The sequence below is a fragment of the Rhagoletis zephyria genome, unplaced genomic scaffold (genome assembly GCF_001687245.7).
Source record: "Rhagoletis zephyria isolate East Lansing unplaced genomic scaffold, Rhagoletis_zephyria_1.1 Rzeph_scaffold_00714, whole genome shotgun sequence".
NCBI lineage: Eukaryota > Metazoa > Arthropoda > Insecta > Diptera > Tephritidae > Rhagoletis > Rhagoletis zephyria.
In genome coordinates this window covers 97,310-116,487 of record NW_016157798.1, presented here as the reverse complement: position 1 = coordinate 116,487, position 19,178 = coordinate 97,310, and the positions used below count along the sequence as shown (strand labels likewise).

Genomic DNA, 19,178 nt, shown 5'->3' with positions numbered 1-19,178 from the left:
CCAAGTACTAAGCTAAACTCCCCTCCACTTAACCCATTCCAACTAATGTTATTTTAGCTCATTCAACTTACATAAACTATCCTTAATTTTATCGGTTGAATTTCAACCGCTGGGCGAACACTAGTTACATTAAACGAGCAATTCTTGTATATATATATATCCATAGGGTTCTCGGAAACGGCTCTAACGATTTTGATGAAATTTTGTACACAGATGTTTTGGATTTTAAGGTTATCTGAATAGGCAATATCTCCGAGAAGACGCGTATAAGGTTGCCACCTATTCGAAATTAGTTACAAATTAATTACACCATCACAATATGTATATCAAATGGAAGGTATTTTAAATATCCTTAATTCAAAAATATTTTTAATAAGGTTGCCACCTATTTGGAATGGCATATTTATTTAATTTTTTGTTTAGGATAAAAAGTTAAAATATTACTATTTATTTACCAAGAGAAGGTTCTTAAACAATGCTTTCCCTATACACAAAATACTGTGTCTTAGGATAATAGTGTAAGGTTGCCACTTATTTTCGATTTTACCCAATTTATCTAAAACATCGCAATATGGATATCACGTGAGAGGTATTGTTGAGAACTTTGGTCAGAAAATATTTTCCATCAGGGTTGCCACGCTTCCTTGTAATACAATTTTTTTATTTTGTTAGTCTCAATCAAAAGTTTTTTTATGTATACATAGTACACATTACACCTTCAAGATATGTACTATTCATTCCAGCGTATTTCGGAATAGAGTTGCCACCAAAATTTTAGAGTAAAGAATTTACTTAATAGATATGGAAATCCTATTATTTTTTTGTTTATTTCCAAAATATTGTTTTAAAGCTATCCAAATTAGTCATATGGGATTTTTATTGGCCTCATAAATGGCTCATTTAGGACTCTTTCAAGACAATTTTTGGCCTCATATATGAATAATTTCAGACTCTTTTTCAGGCTCTTAAATGACTCTATGGAGCATAACGTTTCCTCTTTTGAGAAAAATAGGGTCAGCTGCATTCCAAGACAAGGATTATAAACCCAAATTTTCCAGAAATCTTTTCGTTTTTAAGATTACAGTTTTTTTGCTAAAAATACTGTCATAACGGAGGGACCTACCGTTTTACGACGACTCCGAACGGCGATTGTATTTTTATGAGAAGCTATTTTTCATTGCAGAAATGCACTCGGAGGTTTACCATTGCCTGCCGAGGGACGACCGCTGTTAAGAAAAAACCTTTTTTCTATACTTTTTTGCGATGTTGCTTTGACCAGGGCTTGAACCCAGGTGCTGCGGAGTGGAAGCGCGCACCGCTTACCACTACACCACAGCGGCCGACAAATAAAGTAATGGTTTTGCTCGCAGAGCGCACTCATGAACAAACCGACATAAGCGAGCAGTGGAACCACAGTTCACAGTTTATTAAGTACCGCCGCCGAAGAAGAGTCAAGAAGATGCAGAGAAAAAAGATGCCACGTACAGGGCTACGCTGAGATCGGCCGCAACGCGAGCATATAAGCGGAGGTTACAACGTCTTATCGAGCATACTGTGTGAAAGACTGAGCCCACCATCAACGAACTGATTGGGCCTTATCAGTGTGGCTTTAGACCTGGCAAATCTACCATGGATCAGGTATTCACAATACGCCAAATCTTGCAAAAGACCCACGAGAAAAGGATCGACACTCACCACCTATTTGTTGACTTCAAAGCCGCTTTCGATGACACTAAAAGGAGTGGAAAATATACCGCGATGGCGGAATTTGGCATCCCCTCGAAAATTTAAAATGATGTTGAGAAATACCACCAGCTCCGTCAGAATTGGGAAAGACCACTCCAAGCCGTGAGTTTCTGTGTACAAAGCACGAACGTTGAATTTTTCTGATTGATAGGCTTATTGAATGCCTTATATAAACTGTGTAATGATTTGAAGTAAGGTTGGGAACTTACATTGTCTTTTTGGAGCCATATTTTATTTGTTTGCTTTCGAAAGAATTCCGTAGATTGAGGCGATTGCACTAAACCCTTGAGTCTCTCAATTTTCTAGAATTTCTTATACCTAAATATATTAAAGCATATAAGTCGCCTACAATTACAATTCAATTAGTTTTTTTTTTATTACAAAAATAATACATTCAGTTTAAATTCACATTTTTATTACAAGCAAATATGCATATTATTTACAGCCTTAAAACTAATACACAGTGAAAATTAGGCACATAATTTTTCGTTTGTTTAAAAGACTATTATCTTTAAGAACACTTTTTTTTAGAATTCTTTTACGTATTCATTATCATTTAACTAAGTAAAAATTCTGCTAAATATGTACTGTTAGTCGTGTGCGGTTATTCATATACATACAGTATCAGTATTTAATTCTATTTTCATCTAAAATATCTACCAGTAAATTCCCTAAACCTAACTGTATTATCTATCAACTACTATCGTTTCAATATTTCACTAGAGCAACCATTTAACAAAGCTACAAAAAACGGTTATACCTAACAACAACGCTGGAACGGTAACCGTTAAAAAGCTGCGCATTCGATGTCCAGCTCCACGCGCCGCACGATAATCGTCCTCTGGCAAATATTCACGTATGTGTCGCGTCTTATTCATCATCCAATAGAAAGCCTGCATATTGCCTTGCCGCTTCAACTCGCCACCGACAAGTTCACGCACTTTCGCATTATACTCGTTGAGATAGTGTTTCTGTGTGGGAGAGGAAAATTATGTTAAGAAAAAGGAGAGCTCCTCTTTCTGGAGTAAGTGTCTCACCTCCATTGCATTTAAGAGCATTGGATCGATCAGCTTCGGTTCGAAAGGCACTAATGTGATTTGCCGAAATTCCAGGAACTTCATGCCATTTGGATGCACTTTGCCTGTGTCCACTACCTCTAGCACATTCTTCAGGCGTACACCAAATTCACCTGGTCGATAGAAGCCAGCCTCTGAAAGGGAAGCCAAAAAAGAGTTATCATTTCAATAACCGTATATGTAGAGAAACACCTACCACTCGAAAAGAAGTAGCCTTCCTGAAAACGATGTGAGCCCTCCTGTCCGTAGGCTATTGATATTGGAGCTGTGCGAAAAAAATGACACATTATCGAAAATCGCCAACTTTGCTTTGCTATACTTCAACTTACGCTCCTTCACCGCGCCATAAGCACCTATGCCACTTCCCGTCGTTTGTGGATAATCCACCATATCGCTCCACTCCAAACGACGCGCCAACACATCTACGCCAGACGCACGCAAATTCGAAGGAAATCGTAGTTTTGACAATTCCAGCATACCCGCCAACACATTTGTGTAGGCATGTTTCATTGCCGCTGTGGGTTCGCCAAAAATGAAGGTACGCGACACATCCGTCGTGCCTTCGTAATATTGCCCACCCGATTCGATTACCAACAGACTCTGATCGGTCACTTCAATGTCGGTGACATTACTCGAAATGTAATATGGCAGTGCGGAATGTTCACCAAAAGCCACAACGCTACGCTTGGATAGACCACGCGCATTACTCTGCGACAGACGCGAACGATCAATCTCGTATTTAACCTTCTCCTCAGTCCATTGTTCAATGAAAAACTGCATTCAAAAATGAGCGCTTTAGATTTTTATTTTTGTATCGAAACCACATTTGAACTCACTCTACTCTCTAGAACGCTCATCGCCTCACAGATAGCTGCCGCGTCGCGTATATGCGCCTCACGCATACCACGCTGCTCTTCGGGAGTTTTCTGCGCGCGCATAAAAATTATAGGCGAAGCCTCTATATACACTATGTTACTCGGCAATGCGGAGAAAACGGCCTCGGATGCACCCTCCTCCTGCACGCAGGGACCCGGCACGAGTACACGTTTCCAAATTTGTGCATATGTGCGCAGATCATTCCAAACTTTGTAGTACTCCTTAATTCTGCAAGAAAGGCGATTCATGAGCTGAGTAGCAAGAAATATGTCATTGAAATGACTAACTTCACGCAGCGTTCATTGTAGCAGTCAGTGTGCAAATGAAAGTCAATACCCTGTGTCATCTTGCTGAAATCAACGTAGAAAAAGATCTCGTCGTGGCTGACTATCAGGTATGACTAGCAGGAAATCCATAGTTCATTCATTAAAAGTTATTATCAAATTGATTTTCACGAGCTCACCTTCACCACCGGTGTGTATGGTATGTCGAGTCCGCGTATATTCAGCAAGTAGGCGATCTCGGTCAGTGATGTAACGATTATGGCATCACAACTATACGCCTGTAGTTTTGATCTTAATTCCTCCACTTTGTTCTCCCACTTCTCACCGGCAAATTGCAGTACTTGCACGCGGATGGTGAAATTCGTTGGAGCCGGGCGATCTGCCCAAATCATATCCACCAAATTGTTATTGACCCTGTCCAGCACCAGCAATCGATTCGCCAGCTCGCGCTCCCAACGCATCCACAGATGGTGCGGCACAAGGTGCGGATCGGCGCCGACACGCTGATGCGCATACAATTTTGACTGTTGAGAAAATTACAATGATTAAAAAAAATTATTCAACAAATATGTACTTTCTCGCTCACCGAAAGCCACGCTGTTATGGTCATCGTTGAATTCTTTCGATGCAGCTCCCATTCACAATCAATTTCCGCGTCGGCTTGTTGCACATAACGATTATCAACCCAGATGGCGGCAGCGTTAGTGGTAACGACGGCAAATGCTCCCGTGCCGGTGAAGCCGGTTAGGTAGTGCAGACGCTGGTCACGCTCGGCCATTTCCTGATTCATATGCTCATCATATGGTGACAAAATGTAGGCGTCGATCTCGAGATTACGCAGTGCGGAACGTATACGCATTTGTTCGCGTAGCGCATGTAGCCGATGTCGATGTTCGCTCACTGGTTGTAACTGGAATTCAGAAGGGAAGGGGTGTAGATGACATACTTATATTAATAAAGGTAAGGTTAGTTTAAGTTGTTGTTGTCCAAATTAGAACACACTTGGACCTTAAGCACCAATAGTTTGTGATACTACTAAGCTATAGCCAAAAACTATGCTTGTGAAGAACTAAGTTTCTCAGGTGGCAAGGATTTTGGACCACAGCCCTGCAAAAACGGTGCACCTCAAAGGAAAATGTTTAGATGATTCCAACTAAATAAAGCTGCGACTTTTACGATCCGTAAGGAGATCACCTAACCGCCTCCGGTCTAGCTTCGACTAGTATTCATGGAGCTGGCACGAGGTCCATCTATCTATATGTTCTCACGCGAAAACCTAATCGATGGTCCTTTTCATGGCCAACATATATCCAAAGGCAGTTTCCTGCAACTTGACTGTTGCCTGGTACCCATCAATGATTATAATTCACCGGCACTTCTGTCAAGTTTCTCATCCGTGCAGAAGTTCACCAGGGCTTCCTTCATAATACTGTCCCCGCCTACTCTTGCCGAGATTGTCCAAATTTGGGGTCAGCTAAGTTAGCTATCCTATCTACGATGACAATGGGAACTAAGTTAATAAATTCAGAGATTTGCGCAACGGGGCTTCGAGCAAGCCTATGCAAAAGGTCTAGGTATGGGTAAACTAATTTATTTTCTTCTTCGGTTTGACCAAGACCAAAAATCCTCACCAACACTGGGAATGGATTTGATGACTTGTGGTCAAAGTAAACGGTTGCCTCTCCGAACTTTCTCTCGCTGCAAGGAGCCTAACCCTCTCCCCTATGGAATTCTCGACAACCCTTTTTAGCACCTGAACGAAAAAGGTCAGATTACAGCTGGAAGTTCTGGCCACAGGGTCCTCAAATCGCCAGCACCTGGAGCTAAGAAAAATAAGCGTTATTGGCAACATATGCAGCGCCCGTGTGGTCAGTGGGGACCAGCAGCACGCAGTGCACGAAGCTGTAGACGCGCCAAAACGCGGCACTCCGGACAGCCACCATTCTGATATTGCCACCACCTACATCACGAGGCTCAAAGGCGCCCTGTCCTTTTCAAACAATTTCCATTAGAGTGCCACAGACATGCTTTCCGCATTGCCCTCATCTAGGTATGTCAGAAGACATCTGTATGAAATTCATATTATGAAACAATAGACAAAGTCCGGTGATTTATAAAACAACAAAACTCGGTTTAATTATGTTAATCTGGGAAGCAGATCACATGGGCGTGCCTGGTGATTAAACATCTGATCATTTGGCAAAAATAGACACAGACCAGAGATTTCGATCATCGAGTCTATTAGAAAATAGGTGAAAGGTAGGCTTTGGCTTTGAGACGGTTCTGGGAGCAAAACGTGCCGCCAAAATGAGTTGTGATTGCAGACAACCTGTACAACATTTTTTTTAACAATGAGTTATTGAAAGTCTAAAATACCGCCAATCAACACAATTGAGTGTTTTTTTTTTAATCCACTCACCAATTTCCCTTTCCGATATTTACAGACCTCACGAAAATAGCCAGTGGGTTCATTGGCCGCTGAGCAGGCAACAAAAATGGCTGAAAGAAAAAGCATAAATAAATGTATTAGCTAAATTAGTTTAACATTAAAATACTTATTTAGTAATTAGTAACAACAAAATGAATTATTGGCTCTCGTTAAGTTTATTAACAACAATTTGACAATTTAAGACTAACATTAGTTTTATTACCCAAAGCGCTTGTATGTATGTATATATTCTTACAAACAGATGCGATCGCTGAGAAAGTCAAAATCCAAAAATGCATGTGTATTTGTGCACTCAAAAATTATTTTGAATGCTTTTTTTAAACAGCAATTTAAATGTAGTGAAACGGTCTAAATGTACAAAACAAATATTTGCATACAATGATGGACACTAAAATAGGACTTCCCGTCTCGAATGCGTCACAACCGAATTAGCGTTCAGCTCTGCCAAGTTCAGCGGGAAAAATCAAGTGTGCATATAGATGCGCGCATGTATAGTATACCCAGCAGCCATTAAATGTTCAGATAAAAATACCATATTGCCATAAATTTAAAAAAAAAAATAGCATCTTCATTTGTCATAGCGTTAAAATATGTATTGGAAGTGTCGGCAGTTTGTCAGCAAGATGTCAAAAATTTCCAAAATAATTGCAAAATTGTTTGTATAAAAATGTCAAAATCAATTAAGCCTCAAGAGTATTTATGCATTCAACTGAGAGTTGTCAAATTTTAGCGAACATTGCAAAAGATGTTTCTATTTATTGGAATGTTTGTTGCATTACAATCGTCCAACTGGCAGAACATTTTCGCAAATTTTTATTATTTATTGCCTTGTTTTTATTAAATAAATTGTATGTAAAAATTAATTTATTCATTTGCAACTTTGTAAGGTGCAAAAGGTTGCTTATTTCCATCATCATTAAGTGCGACAATACTTGCTGTCATCTGTATTACGAAAGACTTTTTACTTAGCCAGAATTATTGTGCAAATAAAATTCATTGAAACCGAACTCAAGCAGTAAAACTGAAATCTGAACACCCACCAGTCTTGCAAAAAATTGAAAAGCCTTAAATTATTAAACTCAGAAAGTATCTACCAAACCTGCCCGTTAATGGAGTGAACCTATTTGAAAAGTAAGTACTATGTATTTACCAAATTTCAGGAAAATCGGATTACTACTCTACTACTATTTTATACCGCAGCTTATGTGGGGGTGAATCGCTCAGTCAACGGTATATGTAAGAGAGGGACGCGTCACGAAATTTGTTGGTCTGTGGTTTCATTTCATTTAACCATATGAATGTCGTCAACTCTAAAAGGACTATGAAGAACTCATCATTCAACTGTCATTACTGAGTTCGAGGAATGCTTATTCGTATTCTTGCGTTGAAGTATGATTCATACAACATCGACTTCCTGTGGCCTTTAAATACAACTAATACCATTTTACACAGGAAAATACTTAACGTACCAATAGAAATATATCTCGAATTAGTTGGATGTTTTGAAACTTGGACTTTCTGTCAAAATCAGCCTACAAATTACTCAGCAAGCAAATACATTTATTTAGCACACACTTATTTACGGACAACCGGCAAATTCAAGTGAAGTAAAAGTGAAAAAAAAAAAAACATTTTAGCCGAAATTTCATGGTCAAAATCATATGCCATTTCAATTGCCTACACATGTCTAACCATTAATCTCAGCATGGGATAAAAAAGATGCCGCTGGTTATCCATAATCACAGCCGGCCGCTTGTCACTTAGCAGGCGAGACAGCCGCCGAGCATAAAAATTTGATTTATTGCGCTAATGCATAGACAAAAGATTCTCGGAAAATGCTTTGGGGAAATGCTGCTAAACTTTTTATGTTCCTGTTAAATGAGCGCATAGTCACGCGGGCTAAAAATTATGAAATTACTAAAAAGCAAAACGAAATTATTAATCACGTATACGCCGCGTAGGTAGGTAGGCGTATCGATGACGTTGACTGATTAAAAATAAAATTTATGCCGAATGCGAATTCATGGCAATTGTAAGTAATATTTATTTTTAGCGGGTATGTGTTTTTTTGATGTGGCTGGCTTTTAAATGCGTACATAAGTGGCACGCAATGAAGCAGAGGAAATATGGGCTTTGATTGTGAGAAAGACTTTTAAAAACAATATTTGATTTTTAAAAATTTGGCCGTCATCAGCTTTTACTTTGCATTTTGGAAATATTTATGTATGTAAACACATTAGGTTGCCTCATCAAAAAAGTTGCGAGCTATTCACCGATTATTAAATGTATTTAGTTGTTAGGCTATCGCCAAAATATTGCGAATTATAGAGATTTACGTGAGCTAAACCTATATGAAAATAACTCCGAAAATTTAGTTTTTTATTAAGAATATACGTTTTTAAAAATACCCCTTTCAAAAAATATCATTTCAAATAGAAGAGTTTTAGCTTAAAAGGTCTGCATAGAAATTTTTAAACTTGTATCAACGTAAACAAAATTTTTAGATATATTTACAAGTTGAACCAGCGTAAGTTTTAATATTTTTACGAAAAATCTTAGAGGAATTCTTCAAATATAATAAATTTTATAAATTCGATGGAAAAACAGTGCCGTTCTTCTTTTTTTTTTGTATGGAGAGTGATACACCCTAACATGCAATACAATGTGCTTAAAATTTCAAAAACTAACGCAAAAATTTTAATTGCACGCATCGGCGCAAACACTTAAGTTTTTTAATTTTTTTTGCCGCACACTGTGCGATTACATTAAAATATTTCAACAATTGCAGCAATAAAACGAGCTACGAATATTTTTCGTTTTTTTTTTTAATTTACGCAAATCTTAGTAATCTCTGCTCATATGTACATACATACATGTGTACTCACCTAGTATGCTCAACGCCAATCGCCAAATCCATTTAGCTGTCGTCATCTTGGGAATGTTTTTTTGCTCCAGCTGATGCTGTTGATGCTCACACAAAAATTCCACAAAGTTTCACGAGTATCACAGTGTGTTCTGCATGCAGTCTGAACTAACTTCAATGTACACACATCTGTATGTAGGTACTCTCGTACATATATTGCAGTATTTATGATCAAACCTACACACACACACACACACACACGCACACTGGTAAAAGACTTTTCCGCAATTAACGTAAAGTGTGGTGTGAGTTTTCTTTTCGCAAAACACATAAACTTTTTATATAAGACGCCGCGCTATATACATATACACACATATCATTGAACGACGTTTGGTACCCGTCGCTTGTTGCGCACTGTGGCGCTGTAGAGAGATGTTCTGAAAGAAAAGATGTTGCGGTTAATGCGGTTTTGTTATCGCATAACTTTTGATTTGCGATAAGATTTCGAATTGTGCACTACAATAAACAACAACAACAACAGTTGCTTGCATGCGCGAATGCATTGCTGATGCTGTTGGAGTCAGGCGTAAGAGATCAAAATATTTTGACGTTTTATACTTTATCTGTTTAGTGCTTTCGTGGAAAAAGAACATACGAGATAGGGTTTGTAAGTAGGTCACTAAAAATAACAGCAATTGGCATTGCGATTTCAAATCGAGCACAATTTTTTGACTGGCAGACCATGGATGGATGAGTTGTATAAGCTTAATAATTATGACTTGGTCATATCGTATGGATGGGTCACAAGGCTCGGTCTAGGCTCGGAGGAAACCTTCCAAATTCTTACGGTGCTGCTGCTGGTTTTGCTCAACCTCATTTTATACAGCCGTATTAGTTTCGCGGAGATACCAAATTCAGACATAGCCGTATGCGGTATGGGCAACTGCATTACGTGCTGTCCAAAACTGCTTTGAAATGGCGCATGTTGAATACCAGATCCATGGTGGATTTACCACCAGCCACATTACTACGCTGATAAGGCCCAAACAGTTCATTGACGACGGGCTTTAGCCTCCGACACAATATGATAGATAAGTTCTTGGGCAGAGTACAGTTAAATTCCAGTCTTTGGACATGCCTTCATCTGACTATATTCTGCTTAAGAGTTAATGCATGCACTTTATCAGCCTCTCGCGGACGTACTTGAATAGCTCAACCCGCAGACTGTCAGCTCCAGCAGGTTTGTAATTTTTCTACAGCGAAATTACTATTCATACCTCGCTCTAGTCAGCCAGTGGGATATCGATTCCGTCGTCATCGACAGAGGTCCCGGGTTCATTCCCTCTTTGCTTTTGGGAATGTTATAATTAAAAATTAAAGTAAGTTCTGGACGTTAATCACTATGTCACCATTTCAAACTCTTCGCACTCACAGATCTCGGCGACTCTGTTTATGCTGCAGAAACTACTTCCTGCTTCTTCGAGATAGCCGTTGTCTTTAGGGTTCGCTGAAATCCAACTAAATTCTTCTTCAGGGGTGGTACGACATCCTAAATATTAGAAGCTTGTCTTCCCTGTCCCAACATCGTCTATATTATTTGGTGTTTTTCGTTCCGGATACTGCCATGTAGCTTGTTGCAAACTAGGATGTTTCGCGCCACGGCGAAATTGGTTAGCCGCAGTGCATCATCGGCGGTTTCATCGGGGAGGCTGAATTTTGCGACGGTGAGACCAAATATCCCTTACTTTCCCACTCTGGCATTGATATCTCCAAGCAGGAGTTTTATGTCACTACGGCGCAATGCTCGTAAATGCACTCCGAATGCTCAGAAGTCAATGATAAATAATTACACCTCTGTGTGATTATAGATCCTTCTCGTGGTCTGGTCGTGGTTTTCTAACTAGAATTTCTACCGACTAGTTTATTCAGTTTCCGCGAATGTCACTAACAGGTCTATTCTGCACGTTACCGAAGATTTTGTTACCGGAAAATTGTATTACCAAAAAATGTTACCACTTCTTGTCATAGCGTCTCTAGGTACGTTGGCAATGCAGTGAAAAAATTCGGCAACTCAGCTATGAAGATTTGTGGAAATTCCTGTATTCCAGCTTATGAGCTGGTAACCAAATTTACCGGTTGGGAGAGAGCACAGAATGCGAAAAAGGTTTAAAAATTGACAGACACTTTAATTACCGGTTATAAAATTTATGTTACCAGCGCAAAATAGACCTGTAAGTTAACTATAGCCTTTCCGTAGGGCTCCGTAAGGTTTTGTAAACCTTGTGAGTGTTCTTTCCAAATTCGTGCTTAACTATTTCGCGGCTCTTTGCAAGGGCTAAGATTTATTCATTAATTCTAAAAACACAGACAGATCGAGGCGAGAATCAATTAGTTAATTCGTAATTATCTCGAGAATTAACTCCAATTTATTCGGATTAAGTCCTGCAACCAATACGCAAAACTGATTTTCGATGACAGCCAGCTGTTTTTTACTGTACAAGCAAGCAAACAAAGCAAGCGAGTTTGGTGACCACGGTTGCCGCGTGGTAAGAGTTAAGTACTACAATTTCTTAGGACCCAGGTTCGATTTCTCGATTCGAGCGATTGCCAAGCAATTTTTATTTTATTTTATTTTATTTGATTTATATATTTTTCTTTACTTTTTTTACTATTTTCTTTTGTTTTATTTTATTTCGGAATATTTTTTTAATTTAAAATAGGAATTTTGGCGTTTAATTTTATTAAAAATGTCCACAACTGTAATTACATAAAAAAGATTAAAAGAAATAATTGAGTGAATTAAAGGAAAGCACAAATGAATATTCTACCGGCCGCGGGGCTCGATCCGACGACCTCTTCTTAATCCGCATTACTGCCATCTGACAGGGTACAATTTTTATGAGATCAACTGCGCCGTAAATATGGATCAATGTTGCCGTCTGTCTTACTTTGCCCACCGCATGTATTCTTGCAACTCTTCAAAATCCTGAAAACATATCATCTGGCCAGCTTTAATTTCTTATTTATCTATATTTTTTCAATAAATACATAGTAAGTACAGTACAAATACGAGTACTTGGCCTTCTGTAAAGTTTCGTTTGGTACAGCTTTTATGTTTTTTCTACATATGTATGTCTGTCTGTACATACGTATATTTAAGAGGCTTGCCAATGCATTCCTCACACCCACCAGCGAAGCGGAAGTGAAATTTTATTGCTGCCTTTGGTTGAACGGTTTCTTGAATGCTGCTGGTTTTATAGAAAAACAACACGGAGCTTAGATGTGCTATCGAACGCAACTGTTTTGCTTTTAAAAAATAAAAGCCAAATCAGCAGCAGCAACCGCGAATAACACTAAACTGTCGACTATGTACGTATGTACGTGTAGGAGTGTATGAATGTATAAATTTAATGCAGAAATTCAAAATCAAAGACCATTGAACTGTGAAAATATGTATTTATGTGTAAATTGTACTTTACGCAAAAGAACGTAGAATATGAACGACTTCGCTTCCCTATTCCCCCTTCCCCTTCTTCATATTTGGTAACTACGTAATTAAAAAGGAATTGAAAAATTAGAACTTTTTGATTGTACAAAGTGGCCTTACGACTTTGCCAAATTTGGCCAGTCTGTCAAATAAATAAAAATATTTATTTAATTTTGCTATAATTAATTGCTTGTTTGTAGTGCTAAATGCGCGCGCCAACTCATTCCAGGGCGAGCCAATTTTGAATGTCAACTATTTTGTATGCCCAGCGGATGTGTTTGTACATATGAATGTATGTATGTACATTTATACCCTACAGTGAAGATGAGCTAATCTATTGAAATTATATTTTAAGCAAGAATATCACTGACCCAATAACCGACGCGGGTGTTCTTCAATCTTGATAGAGTGTTTTCGAACCGGAAGTCAAGATAGGGCGATCTTCCATCCAGCCGGCGATATGCTTTAACCTGTAGGAAGCCCAGAATTCAACCCTAAGATGTTATGCCGAAAAGGGCGTGTCAATGCACCAATCAAAGTTCCTCACGGTTCCATTCACCAAAATAAGGAAGGCCAACCCAACCAATCGTAAATTGGGATTAACGGAAGTAGAGTTCTCACAAGAGGTGAAATAGCTAAGGGGGACACCTAGAAAGCCACAAGGATCTTTTATGGCTGTCAATGACTTTTGTGGTAAAACTTGCGGAATATGCTCTAAATTGACGGTTGGTCATTGGTCGCTCAATACGGTAGTAGACCCAATAATTACATACTGAGGACTTGTTTATAAAGTTAGTGTTTAGATGCAACTACTAACACCAAGCGCCTAAATGCATGCTGCACACTGCTGCATGTGCAAACATTTCACTGCTGCATGTGCACTTCTCAACTGTCATATAAAAAAAACTTTCTAAAGTAATAAGTTGATGGCACTTCAAAGCATGCTCAGCCTAACCGGACGTATCCTTTGGACAATGCTTTCTTAGTGTTTGGCAGACTCTGAGATGGCCACAGTGAGATGGCCGCTGGCTGGACCATCTCGTTCGCCTATAGGGCGGTTGAGTCTAAGCTCCATGAAAAGCAGAGATTTCAGGGAGACCTTTTAATAAACGGCCGCGTTGTGAAATGCACAGTCGCAGTGCTACAGAAGTCATCCTTCATAAAGAGCTACAAATGTATTAGTAATTCCTGAAAGGAATGATCGTGAGGCAATAAAGACCGAAGAATCCCAGCTCTGCTACACTGATGCATACAAACTAGATGGTGGCAGCACTAGGGTAGGCGTACTTAGATTTCAGAAATGTATTCCAATGGACACCCACCACATTTTCGCAACTGAAATCTGTGGAAACCTCTGTTGCTACTCTAAGTACTTATTTACTTCCCGGTTAGTCAAAAACTAGTACATAGTTCGGTTCGCTTCAGGGTATATAAACGTATTTAAACATAGTTACATTTAATTTATATACTACATCATTTAAGTATATATATTTTAATATCTTTTAATAGTCGCAATGTTGGTGGCATTTCAACGACTTGCCTTGCCGCAAGTATTGTGTGGGTTGTAAGTGTTGGAAAATGTGCAATAACAAAAAAAAAACGCGCAACTGCCTTAAAATAACAACAAACAAACTAACGCCGGTGCCATTTGACTGCAACAGCTGCCAACAAGGGCAAATATTCTAATTAAACTCTTTTTATTTGGTTTGATCTAGTAATATTAGATATATGTTTGCATTAAAAGATACTCGTATATATGTAAGTTAGGGCGGGTCAATTCGTATGGATAGATTTTATTCGACATCGCTCCTAGCAGATTCGGATTCTTTATAGAATTCTAAGAAACAAATTCCTCCAGACCATTGCTTGAAAGTCAATTGCGAGCATGCGCAATTTAATGCAGATTAATATTTACAAATGTGTTACGATTTTATATTTTTTAATACAAATTTGTATTTGGGCGTGTTTTTTTATACGAAGAATTAATTTTTGATATCTATTTCTTATTTAGTGAACCGCAAGATAGCGCTACAAATCAATAGCCCAGTCAAGTTAGCTGAAAAAATAGGGTAAGCTTACAATAACTCGCATGATGCTAAAAATGCTTTAAAAAAATTGACCCGCCCTAATGTATGTATATGCACAAGTTTAGATATCAAACAGATATGTCCGGAAAATGCATTGAAACAAATACGGCGGTGCGTAGTGTTGCACATAGTACACTCCTACACTTGCAAATTTACATAGTGCATATGCAGCTACATACAGCTGTACATATTCACATACATATTTACTTACATATGTATATGCTTGCTGGTGAACGCTTAAAAGGAAATATTAGCTGTTTATTACTACGCAAACATTGTTGCAAAACCCAATTTATGGCATTTGGTTTGTGGGCGAAGTGCGTATCATTCAAAGATTGCATGGTGACACTTGCTGCCAAAGGTCATATGTAAATAGATAACGGGTGATTTTTTTGAGGTTAGGATTTTCATGCATTAGTATTTGACAGATCACGTGGGATTTCAGACATGGTGTCAAAGAGAAAGATGCTCAGTATGCTTTGACATTTCATCATGAATAGACTTACTAACGAGCAACGCTTGCAAATCATTGAATTTTATTACCAAAATCAGTGTTCGGTTCGAAATGTGTTTCGCAAACCCAATTGCTGCGAACGGCGACGAATCGACATTTCACGGTCTTCAGCAACACTCTCAGAAACAGACGCAATATTCTCTTCTGTACGCACTGTACGCATTCGTGTGGTTGGTTTAATGTCCAATAAAGTAAACTGAGTGCGAAACTTGGTCACAATCGCATTAATTGTTTGCTCACTTGGTCGATTATGTAGACCATAAATCGGACGTAAAGCGAACCGAACACTGATTTTGGTAATAAAATTCAATGATTTGCAAGCGTTGCTCGTTAGTAAGTCTATTCATGATGAAATGTCAAAGCATACTGAGCATCTTTCTCTTTGACACCATGTCTGAAATCCCACGTGATCTGTCAAATACTAATGCATGAAAATCCTAACCTCAAAAAAATCACCCGTTATATGTACACATATGTATGTATGTACATACATACATGGTCGTCATCAATGCAAAGGCCATTTAGGGCCTTAACGAAAGCAAAGAATTTCAATCCACCTCAACAAAATTCTCTTTCGTAATGTTCTAGGCTAGAACGTTGAATCGGAAGAAGGCGTGAATTTGATGCAGAGCACATACTCATACGCATGGACAGGTGAATCAATTATCAGATTTAAATTTTGTACTGAAAATCTGTAGTTAATTGTGTGTGAATTGGGAAGTAGTTCTCCTAGCTAGAAAAAATTTTTACCACACTTATTTTCAAGATGTCGGTGGCTCCACAGCCCCTTGTATGTATGTATATATCGAGTCCCAATTTCTTGACCAAGTTAGAGTTCGAATATTTCGATCATCGAGTGAAGACCTCTTCTTGTAATGATGACGGTTATATCATTTGTTCAAATTTCAGCTATAAATTTTACTTCCTTTTTCCAAAAAAATATTTGTGTATAAAAATTTATGGCCTCAGGCTCAATACAATTGTAGGATAAAATAAAATAACATACCACCAAATAAAATTTAATCAAATAAGATAAGATATCATAAAGCAGAATTAAATAAATGTGGTAAAATAAAAGTAAATAAAAAATTTACATTTTGAAATAAAAAAAAACAAGCAAACCCGAAAAAATTTATTGAATTACATTTAAATACTTGAATAATAAAATAAAACAAAAAAGTTAATATAAAATTAGCTGAAATAAAAGATATTGAAAAAAATACAAAAGTAAATTAAAAAAGAAAATAAAATAGTATGTGAAATTGAACTAAAAAATTTAAGAAATAAAATAAGATGTCAAAATAAAGAATAACGTTTTAAATTCAGATAAAATGTGGTTGAATAAAACGAAATTTAAAATTTATATAAATAAAATAAATCAAAAATAAAAATTTGTATAAAATAAAAATTAAGAAAATTCAAAAATATGAAAATATGAAAATATAAAGCAAGATAAAATAAAATAAAATAAAATAAAATAAAATAAAAACAGTTTCAGAATAAAATTTTAAAAACTAAACAAAAAATTTTAAAGTAAAATAAAATTTAAAAAATAGAAAAAGCAAAATTAATAAAATAAAAAACTTGTATTGAAGCGAACTACAATGAAAAAATAAAATAAAGAAATTTCGTAAATTAATGGTAAGACTTTATTTATTTAATATGCAGCTTCTAGCACTCGAGTTTTGAAAGCTATTTTCGTACAAACAAAATTTCATTCAAGATTTCTTTTTTTTTTAATTTGCTTTCCCAATACAGTAAACAGTTCCCCTTTCAGGCAAAACACTTCATACAAGTGTACAGAATAAGTAGACCAAAAATTTAACAACCAAATTAAAAAATAAACACAAAATTTTATGAACTGTATGAACATGGTCTGCTTGATTAGCTCAAACAAACAGTTTAGGAGTGTTGCACTTGATTTAGGCCACAGAGTAGCCTTTGCAGATGCTAAGGAAAGCATGGACATGTGTACATACATATTTGTATTCAGTTTTTGTTTTTTTTTTTGTTATGTGTTTAGGTATCTGTGTTGTTTGCTCGAACATTGAACATGAACATTCGGCAGAATAATTAATGCGCCAACTATTTATAGCGTGAAAATCTGCTTAATTATATAGAGCGGCAATAATTTTCCACCAACGCGCATGTTAATGCACAAAAGTACATGTGTACATATATACGCATACATACAAATTCATAGGCAGAGATTTGTACACATTTGTGCATATTTATGTAGCATATGAACTTAAGATAAATCACACCAAAGCTCAAAGGTTCCTAAAATGTGTGTGCGTTTTTTTTTTTGTTCTCGTAAATTGTTTATGCTTTCATACAGTTTTTCTTCAGATAGCCACTGTTTACAATTTGCTACACTCGCGTGAAAAATATTTGAGTTTTCGCATGTCCTACTATGTTTACAAATGTGCGCATTGATGTGCTGCTTAACAAAACAAGTGACTCACGCAGCGCATAATAGGCGTGGTGCCAAAAAGTGATGCTGCGCGAATTAGTTCAAAACCTTTTTTTCGATTTAAACTAATTATTTATGTATTTTATTTATTTTGAATTTTTTTACATTTTTTTCCTTTGCCTCTGCCGTTGATTCACCCATTAACCTTGGTTATGTGTACCTCTCAAACGCACATTTTTGAACGGTTAGCAATGACCGCGACAATGTTTGAAACTAAATTTATATGCATTTGTGTTTGACTGCGTCTCTGCCAAATTGTCCTTTCACTTGTAACCAACCACTTTTTTTAAGCCTTACTGGCGTTACTCATACGCCATGTACGGCCGAAGTAAATGCATATTAGATGCGCTTCCTTGTAGATACATATTTATGTAGGCTTGTGTGTATGCATGCATTTAAATATCTTTTTTTATTATTTATGCCTTTTTTTAACCTGTTGGATTGTTGCACTCTTTTCACACCTTCAACTCTACCTCTGACCTCGCCAGCGACGAAAAGACACAACCAAATATTGGTATATATTCTACAAATTAAGAATTGTGCAATTTTTCAATTTTGCTATTATTTTTTCCCTTTCTTCGAACCGCACGCGAGCAACGCGAATAGCAAACTAAATACTCGCGCCTTGCTAAGCTGTAATATTTTTTTTTTTACTTTTTGAAAAACTCTTTGTACTCATCTGTGTGAGGGAAAAAAAATCCACTATGCGCTATGTTTTAAACAGCACCAACATTTTGTGCAAATGTGTGTGTTGTGAGCAGCCCCACATACATACATACATATGCGTACACACATACGCCCTATACATGCGTGTATATACATATGTATATGTATTTATGTATGAAAGTTTATGTTATTAGGAGCACAAATGAGCTTTGGCGGCAAAATGGGTTAAGCAAAAGAAAATCGCTGCTGTTTGTAGCGTTGGCAGCAATTGGCTGCCTCTGTCTTAGTTTGACAGGCATAGCTAGCTACAACACTTGGAGAGCGTTTGCGCGTATGGACGGACGGCTATATGTGTTTATGGCTCGTAAATGCGGTGACACTTCGACGATGGCAGCAGGGCACACTCTCCTCGGTCGCCGCTACTCGTTGCTAACAGCATTCATTACGCTTCGCTAAGTTTACATTACTTGCGGTATTGGCTTTATTATTACTGCAGTTCCTGGATGAAGTTGTTGTGATCGATCGTACGTTTATTTGTACTTAGGTTTGTATGAAGTACTGGCAAAGAAATCAATGAATGGTTAGACTACTGTACAATGTAAAATATGTATAGTATGTGTGCTCTGTACTAGGGTGGATCAATTTGTATAGAGGATT

General features: G+C 37.4%; 1 protein-coding gene across 4 annotated transcripts; it reads right to left on the bottom strand.

Annotated features, from left to right (window-relative positions):
- Nucleotides 1-2,101: 2,101 nt before the first annotated feature.
- On the bottom strand, nt 2,102-18,475 carry LOC108361197 (xaa-Pro aminopeptidase 2). Of its 4 annotated transcripts, none has more exons than XM_017613765.1 (11): nt 18,329-18,475; nt 9,317-9,731; nt 6,402-6,481; nt 4,569-4,892; nt 4,162-4,506; nt 3,986-4,098; nt 3,659-3,926; nt 3,152-3,596; nt 3,019-3,087; nt 2,784-2,956; nt 2,102-2,717 (listed from the first exon to the last, which is right to left on the bottom strand). In XM_017613765.1, the coding sequence occupies exons 2-11, from the start codon at nt 9,360-9,362 to the stop codon at nt 2,466-2,468; spliced, it is 2,115 nt and encodes a 704-aa protein (XP_017469254.1). In that variant the 5' UTR covers nt 9,363-9,731; nt 18,329-18,475; the 3' UTR covers nt 2,102-2,465. The 4 variants fall into 4 exon arrangements, with proteins under 4 accessions (XP_017469254.1, XP_017469257.1, XP_017469255.1 ...); XM_017613768.1 differs by having other exon boundaries at nt 18,153-18,474; XM_017613766.1 differs by having other exon boundaries at nt 18,289-18,474.
- Nucleotides 18,476-19,178: the final 703 nt, after the last annotated feature.

Excerpts from the sequence above, each read along its gene's own strand:
- LOC108361197 (XM_017613765.1), bottom strand. The coding sequence starts at position 9,362 with ATGACGACAGCTAAATGGATTTGGCGATTGGCGTTGAGCATACTAG. Across the intron at positions 6,482-9,316 it reads ATTGGCGTTGAGCATACTAG|CCATTTTTGTTGCCTGCTCA; the intron begins GTGAGTACACAT and ends TTTTTCTTTCAG. Across the intron at positions 4,507-4,568 it reads CCATAACAGCGTGGCTTTCG|TCAAAATTGTATGCGCATCA; the intron begins GTGAGCGAGAAA and ends TTTTCTCAACAG.